Here is an 8,893-nt window from a genome sequence, read left to right as displayed (position 1 = left end):
TATCCCACATCCTCCTTTCTTCTGATCGTCTTAGATGAAGCTAAATAACTTACACTAACTCTTCAGTCCAAAAGCACGTCATGCAATCAATCAATCAATCAATCAATCAATTAAGCAATAAATCATAGTTTCTTCTGGCCCTTTCTCGCAGTGACCGACTTAACTAACTTTATCAAGTTTGCCGAGAAGAAACAAAAATGAAGAACTCGTTTTTCACACAAAAATACACAATACGTATTATGTGTTCGCAAAAAAAACACAGGGGGTGAGGGCAAGCACTGTATTTGCGACTCTCTGCCGACGCCCATGCGCCGTTACCCTTCTGATAAGATTCACGTGTGTCGCCGCTTTCGAAACTCTTCGCTGAAATTATCATCTTCTTCATCGGCGAAGTCGAAGTCACGGCCCAACCCGCAGCTAGTTCGCTTCACCACCCACGCCACAGCTCCCAACGCACCAACGTAGACCAGCAGGGCCATCAGGTGCCACGCGAAAACGCTGGCGGCCAGCATCGTGCTCATGGGGCTGTCAACATCCCAGGGTTTGTAATCGGGCAGCGGATTGTGAAGGATGAAGCCGACCTGCCATAGCCACGTCCCGTGCAGCAGGCAAAAGTAAGCTCGGCCCAGGGACAGCAGGACGCTTCGGGGTCGACACATTTCGGCTACGATGCAGGCCACCATGGCAAGCATGCTGTACACCAAGAGTGTGTGCACCATGACGTCGAGGCGCGCCCTTCCGTGCAGGTGTAAGTAGAACAGCAGGCCCTCGGAGACACTGGCCAGCAGCAGTGCCACGTAGTCCACGTTCCGTGGGAACGGGAACCCGGCCTTGTACATGATGTCTACGACACCGTTGAGAAGGTAAAATGCGTACATAGTCTGGTGTTGTAAGCTCTCCGCATAAACGGATTGGTCGCCTCCGAAAGTTGCGGGGTACTCTCTGGCAATGCATGCGCATGCGCCGATGATCTTGACGACGCCTTCGACGCTGAATTTCTCGGGGAGACAGGGCACCGCGTACGTGCAATGACAAAGGTACCGTTGCTTGTTCTGCTTGCTTCGGACGTAGTTGAGCCACGCCGCGAAGGTCCACCATGTTCCGAAAAGGACGAAGAAGCCCCCGGGCAATGCGTGACCCGCAAAGGTCTCCATTGTGGATTACAGGTTGCTAGATTGCGTTGACACCGGAGGCAACTCGTGCTTCTCACTTGTCCTGTAATTGAACGAAAGACAAGCAATAGTGATAATACTGTCTAGTTTTTTTTCTTTAACATGGGTGTTTTATGTTTCACATCTGCCCTTGAAGTGACGGTGGTATAATGCGCACAACGAATGACAAAGAAAAAAGCTTCGTTAACTTGAATAACATGGGAACCAAATCCCTGACCTCGGGGTCTGCGACAATAGGTGCCGGCCCACTACGGTACCAACGCACAAGCACGAAAATCTACAAGTGCGTCGTCTGGTGTCGCCTTATGCGAGCGCTGAAGTATCGCTTCACGACAGCATCGACCACTGACAGACAGCGCCTTGGTAGTGTCAGCGTAACAAAAGTTACAATCTAGCCCGTCAGTCCACCTGGTCTCCGCCATTGCCACTCCCTCTGGGTACATGGAGCATTTGGTATGACTAAAACGGAATGTTTTTCCACGTTTGCGGCTCAAGATACAAAATCTGGCTCTCACGTTTTTGACGCACTGTGATGAATGTGCCTGAAAACAGACTTAGCTTGCGCAATTACTATAAAGTAGCGCACACCTTGGCGTTTCTCTCCTCAAATGACGGCGCTTCCAACGAGTGTTGATTTGGTGCTTGTTGATGTCGCCTTTGCGCGGGACTAATTATGTGCTGTGTCGTGGTGTATGTTGACTAATTCAGCTACTATGAAGGTTTAAAGTGAATTGCGAGCGGCCTGTGTACTACTCCACTAGCCTTTTGCATGCATATATGATGTACACGGTTCACTTTGATGTTGTACCGATTTCTATGACACAGAGATCAATTGTGATTTTGGCTGTGCTTCTTCAGCACTAATATCATGTTCATAAGATAGCCGGTTGTAACGTAGCCCACCTTGAAATGTTCTCTTTACCCAGGAATAAAACTAAAGCACTACCATAGTTTCCTTGGCGGTCTGAATTCAGCGATTCTGACTGAGTGGCGACCCTGAAAGTGGCTCTCTGAATGGGAAACGCAGAGGACTGATCGTGAAGGAGGTATGCGGAAGCTGGAAAGAGAATTCTGCAGTACGACGTGTGGGGATCAGGTATGAGAACAGGACGCATCACATGGTGTATCGAACCAAGTCAGATGTGAGTGGTTCCTTCTCACAGATGGTGTAAGTCACCACCTGCCTTCCAGGCGTACACGAAAAGATTTACAATCTTCTGCAGTCAGCCGACAACACGTATTACGGAATAATGTCTGCGTTTTAAAGGGACCGGACAATACATTCATGGCAAGCATATTTAAAATAAAGAAAACTGCATTTCGTTGTCCAAATCAAGACCTCACAGATTTCCTTTCAGCGTGTTTAGTCTGGTCACTTTTTATAAAATCATTATTTTCAATGTTCCTTCTGGATCCTTTTGAAACTATAATGATAATTGATTGGTTGATATGTAGGGTTTAAGGTCCTAAAGCCACCATATGATTATGAAAGACGCCGTAGAGGAGGACTCCGGAAATTTCGACCACCTGGAGTTCTTTAACGTACACCCAAATCTGAGCACACAGGCCTACAACATTTCCGCCTCCATCGGAAATGCAGCCGCCACAGCCGGGATTCAATCCCGCGACCTGCGGATCAGCAGCCGAGTACCTTAGCCGCTAGACCACCACGGCGGGGCTATAATGAAAATTCAGTGTGTGCATGTCAAAGTCTTGCGGAAACATACGGCAAAGATATGTAAAATATAATGATTCAGTATGCATACCGCAAGCAATCAGATGGAGGTAATATACTATAGCGTATTAGGTACGCTTCAGTCGTGACATATTTCTCAATATGTAATGCAGAGCGTTTCTGGTATGATGAAGCAGCCTTTGCTGGTGATATGTCTACATTGACCTGCACAGATGTCTAACATCAATCATTGTGAGAAAGATCCGCAAGCTAGTGGTTAAACCCTTCGCATTTATTCCACAAGCGGTCTGTCCTCATACTCGTGGCTATCGCTGTAAATAGCTGGCAACGGTCCTATTTATGTAAAGGCGAACACGTCACAACGTGCCAGTGCTACGAGGCGCGCCAGTGCATCCTTTGCGGCGGCGCATGCGCAATAGAACGCGCCACTCTCGCCGTATTTCATAGTCAAGTAGGAACGGTGCACTCCAGCATAGTAGGAGAAAATAGCAAGCATATTTACCTAATATACACTAGAGGGAACTCTGGCGCTAGTGTCTACGGGAGCTGCAACGCACGGTGCTTCTTCGAGTGTGGGAACGATGGGTAGCGCACACATTTCTCTAATCTTCGTACTTCTGGCCTGCTTTTGGCTCCGTGTGTGTTTGTGTGGCTTGGAGCTGTTTCCTCACGAAACGAACATCGGCAAATGTTCAGCAATTGTGCTTCACCACCTTATTCTTTTAGACTTACCTTTCCAAACCAGGTCACGAAGTTAAAAAGGATTGAGTATTTCTTTCAAAACAAAACCGAAACGCCGCAATAGACGAAGCCGTAAGTACGATTCGCCGCCCGCAAGTACGAAGACTAGGCAAGGGTGTGTACTACCCATTATTCCCACGGTCGGGGAACGATCGCAGCGACAGAGGCCCCTCTAGTTATTTTTAGGAAACTGCATGATACCAAGCACCCTTGGGCGCCTGCGCCGTTTCGCTTCGATGGTGGCCGCGCTGGATGTGCTGGCACTCCCGGTAGCACCGCCAACAACGCCACGTGTTCACATTAAGATGGGACGAGCCTGTACTCCAACGGAGACAGTCGATGGCCATCCCAAGATCCCATGCGGGAAAATCAGAAGGCAAGGTTCTCAACGTGCCAAAAGAATCAGAACTTGTACGAACAAGCTCGCCATCTTTGATCATCTACAGGACTGCAGAAACAGCGTCTTCACCTCAACCTGAACTACACTGCATGACGAATGTACTTCTCGGCTGATCTGCTCATTTTGTGACACCAGAGAGAATTATCTTGGAGTGACGTCATCACTTCAGCATCTGCCACGATTGAATATAACTGAAACTGATCCTCCATTTACTTGGTGCAGCCGTCGTCCCAATCACGCAACGCCTTCACAAACGATGAATAAATTCGTACTTGAAATCACTTCATTTGATCCAGCCGTAATGAAGTGTCGAAAATATGGCTCTGCATTTTAAAAATACAGTTAAAATAATTTTTGAACTGCGCTTGTGTATACCACATGTGCTTCTCCAAAGCATTGAGAAGCGTTCTTTACCAGTTTACATCCCATTCGCGAATGCGAAGAAACTAGTGATTTAGAACACTTCAATTAGGCATCTTTGTGATTGAGTGCCAAATGGAAGACAATATTAGAGGCAAAATAATCGGTCAAACGCTGGAGTGTCCGAACAACGTTCTTCAAAGTACTGCAACATATCGCTAGGACATCGAATACTTCTTACTGAAATATCTACACGCTTCGACCAACCTACATAAATGTTATTTCGAAGTTTCTGGAACAGACCTAAGAGACCCAAATCGGAGCAATCACTGGCGAAAACGGACTCCGCGTGTTGTGAACACTTCCACCGACAAACCAGCTCTATGTGTTGATTGCACGTGCCGTGTAATCTGAATGCAAGGAATTAGATCGGCATGTTTATTTCTGATTCGGTTACGTCCTCTACATTCAGTGCAATCAGTGAAAAAATGAGATATTCTTGATTTCACCTATGTATTCTGCGTGAAGGTACTTGAAGATGGTCCGCTTCATCTTTTAATGAAGCAGCTTCCTCAGAGCGCATGGCACCCTGGGACACATGTCACCGGACAAAGTCCTTTTCTCTGTTCCCATCTTATGAAGCATACGAGAAGGTAGTTTCATCAAGGGGACAGGAAGGTGTGGACCTTATCGATGAGCTTATCTATGCCCCGCCGCGGTGGTCTAGTGGCTAAGGTACTCGGCTGCTGACCCGCAGGTCACGGGTTCGATTCCCGGCTGCGGCGGCTGCATTTCCGATGGAGGCGGAAATGTTGTAGGCCCGTGTGCTCAGATTTGGGTGCACGTTAAAGAACCCCAGGTGGTCGAAATTTCCGGAGCCCTCCACTACGGCGTCTCTCATAATCATATGGTGGTTTTGGGACGTTAAACCCCACAAATCAATCAATTATGAGCTTATCTATGCTTCGACTATGTTTCATGTTATGGTGGAAAAGGACGAAGGGGGAGGGGGAGGAATTTTTTTTGGGGGGGGGGGGCTTTAGAGAGACACACACCCCCACCTCTGTCCTCAAGCAGGCGGCACCCCTTGTTTTCTTTAGGTGGCGCAAAGTAATCCTCTACCTCCTGAAGTGTCGAGTTCAAAAAGACAAAAAGCTTCTCAATGGACGCATAAATATAAACAGGGGGATAGCCTGCTTCTTAAGACCACCTGCGTCTTTTCAAAATGGACGGATATCTTGCTTGTGAGGACAACCGGCCTTTTTTACCCGCTGTTTGTAAATGTTAGAAGTAAACATTTCTTGGGATCCAGCATCGTGGAATCTCGATTACCAATATTTAAAAAACCTACATGGCCATAAGCCTGCACATCAAGAATTACAAGGCCGGTACGACTCAGCAAAGACATGCAGCAGTCCTGACAAGACTAAAAAAGCCGGTGGTCGGGCCCCGCCCCACCATGCGCACGCCTAAGCCGCCAAGGAATACTTTTTGGGCGTTACGCACTTTGTAAAAAAATTTTTAGAGACTGGTTTTGTGACGTCATGAAGGAAGTGTTCATATTATTCACTTTCGTGGATAAATGATAAGTTGGAAGTAAGTGCTTGTGTTGTCATCACCTCTTTTTCTCTTTCTTTGTGCGTGCTTAAGTGTTCGGTGACGTAATGCCCACAAGCCCAAAAAATCAATGCTCCTTAGAGGCACCGGTGTCATTCTTCTCCAACACTTCCTGTTGCTCAGTGTTGCGGCATTACGACGTGCGGCTTATATGTCACATGACCTCATAAAATCTGTCATCACATAACATAATCGTTTATTATCAAATAACTGACAGATTTCAGAAGCACTAGTGTTTCTTTAGGTGAGCTTACGTGAAGCACCATCAGTGAACCTCTTCCGTATCAACCTCTTCCGGCTGCTGATAGACGTCAGACGCTAACCAGGTGGCGCTGTGAAAAACACTGCCACCAGCGCCCCCATCGCCGCGCCGGCCATAAATGGGTAGTGCAAAGAGAGCCGTCCACAAGTGCTCGGGCAAAGGCCCTTCTTTTTTGTTGGTCTTGAAGTGCAGTTTCCTGATAATGAAGCACCTGGCAAACTTGCTTCAATCCAACCTCGCTTCATGAAAATAGAAAGCTCATGAAAACAAATTGCAGGTGCAATGCAAAGTGTTTCACTAATTTCGGCGAGTTGCAAGTGAGTATCGCTTGGTATCAAGTTCTAGGCAAGCACTGCGACGCGCATTCTGTAACACCTAAATGCGTTAGCCTTGGGAATATAGATGATGCCAAAGCGATGAAGTGCATACACGAGCAATCTATCTTACGATGAGTCGTACAAAGCTCGCTTTATCTGGCACGAATGACCCTGGCGATTTTCGCCTTTGCTGTTGCATTCTTTATTGATCTCTCTCTTCCTGTGCGTTCAACTGTTTTATTACTTGTGCTAGAATGTTCTGTAGACGATTGTATTTCATTTGTACACTTTCTCGGCGTAAAACGAAAGGCAAAACCAAGGCCTCCGAGATAGCTCAGGACCGTGGGTACCAACGGCAAGAAAAACTTGATTAAGGTCGCGATCATTCTGTGATTTACCCGTGTGACCTACGTGTTTGTATGTCCTATTCAAAGCCGGGAATTAGAGTTTTCAAAGCCCTACGTTCGTGTGGCGGGAAAACTTCAGATTATGGGTGGTTGCGGCGCGTGCGATGTTTTTCGCGCGCGTCACCTGTTTATATACTGTTGCACGGTGCGAACTGCGGTCAGAGGCTCTGCTAAGCTTCATAATCAAACTTACCACGGTTGTTCGTCAAGGCTACTCAAAGCAATAACAGGAGACTTACATTATCACACTTTCTCATGCGACCGGCTGCAGAGAATGCGAGTAATTCGCTTACCCAACATGATCGCAACCGCCCGTATTCAGCGCTCTCGCCGTTCTGCTTCGAGAAATCTGCGAAAATCAGTAAAACTGAAATCTTTTACGTCCCTGGCAATTCACAACGCAACAGAAGCGTTGGCTGGGGTCTTTTTTTTTTTAGAGCACGGAACTGTTCCACTTGTTCCTGTTTTCGTCGTAGTTCCGGCGTGTGAAGCAGCAAACAATTCATGGCTGTCCAGTGATGCGTCAGACTAGCAGAAATGAATTCGTAGACCTTTTTCTGAGTGTTCAATGGGCAAACACGCCTAATACTTCGCTCAATCGTTGTTTCGCATGCACTAGTTGCAACCGGTTGCGCAGTAAACTGTGCAAAGGAGTCGGGCTTTGCGCTACTTAAAACTGCGTTGATAGGTGGCGCTGCGTGTCTGGAAAACAATAGTACATAACATTATGTTTAGGTGGCGTGAGCCACCACCCAATCTAAAGGACGCAGCCGGATACATCAATCCATTCATCCATTCAGAGTCTGACGTTTATCCGCAGGTCACGGGATCGAATCATAGCGGTGTCCGCTGCATTTTCGATGGAGGCGTAAGTGCTTCAGATTTGTGTGCTTCGATTCAGGTGCATGTGAAAGAACACTAGGAGGCCTGAATTTCTGGAACCCTCCACTACGGCGTCTCTACTGATCATACTGATATGATGGCTTTGGTACATTTAACCCCAACATATATTAATATTGTTTATGTGCACACTTTTTACACGCATATATTTTGTTTCTCTACAGCGAATGACGCATGATAGAGACACTTGGCAATGGCTCCTCGCTATTCGTTTTTTCTGCGACAATTACAGGATGTATCTATCTATCTATCTATCTATCTATCTATCTATCTATCTATCTATCTATCTATCTATCTATCTATCTATCTATCTATCTATCTATCTATCTATTCATCACGGTTGATAGCTCTCCACTCAAGCGATTTCCGTGAAAAAGATGGCCCCAGTCTCATTCGACATGACTGTACTTACATTTAGGTGATATTTTCCGTATGGTTGAGTTTAGAAAGAAGTGACGTAGGAATCACCACCTCTGACGGTTTTCTGTTCGTTAGCAACTCGTATTGTCCGACTGCTGTACCTCATTCGTTAATTCAACAATATCGAACGAAGCCGCTTCCGTTAAGACGGGCGTTGTCGAAGGAAGTGCATTGACGTCCACTAGATAGCGCGTATATGTCTTGATCTTTTCACGAGCCTCGGTGCCCTTCAACGAAAGCTGCAGCCGCTGAGCGACTCTTCAAATCGGGCCGTCGTCAGACAAACACTTCGTGAACCCTGGCCATCGAGTAGTTCACCGTCGCTGACGACATGACACTAAGTTCGTTTTTACACAACTACTGTGCTCAACTGAATGATATACGTACTAATTCGTCAAAATGACTTTCTGCACAACTGCAAAGTCCATGACAGCATGGGTTTGTGCGTGTCTTTTTGTCACCGATTTACTTTTAACGTACTTTTGTGCATTTCAGTCTCCTCAGCAGTCGCATTTTGTCAATATCGCGGTTCTATAGTGTCTTGATTGATTGATGATTGATCAATATCTTGGTTTAACGTCCCGAAACCATCATATGATTA

The 8,893-nt window shown here is 46.6% G+C and overlaps 1 protein-coding gene across 1 annotated transcript; it reads right to left on the bottom strand.

Annotated features, from left to right (window-relative positions):
- Positions 1–266: 266 nt before the first annotated feature.
- Positions 267–8,502, bottom strand: LOC119164315 (transmembrane protein 45B). Its single transcript, XM_037416484.2, has 2 exons — positions 8,285–8,502; positions 267–1,215 (listed from the first exon to the last, which is right to left on the bottom strand). The coding sequence occupies exon 2, from the start codon at positions 1,152–1,154 to the stop codon at positions 333–335; it is 822 nt and encodes a 273-aa protein (XP_037272381.2). The 5' UTR covers positions 1,155–1,215; positions 8,285–8,502; the 3' UTR covers positions 267–332.
- Positions 8,503–8,893: the final 391 nt, after the last annotated feature.

This window comes from Rhipicephalus microplus, chromosome 8 (genome assembly GCF_043290135.1).
Source record: "Rhipicephalus microplus isolate Deutch F79 chromosome 8, USDA_Rmic, whole genome shotgun sequence".
In the NCBI taxonomy this organism is placed as follows: Eukaryota; Metazoa; Arthropoda; class Arachnida; order Ixodida; family Ixodidae; genus Rhipicephalus; species Rhipicephalus microplus.
Note: the sequence above shows the minus strand (reverse complement) of the source record. Positions and strands in the feature narration are given on the sequence as shown.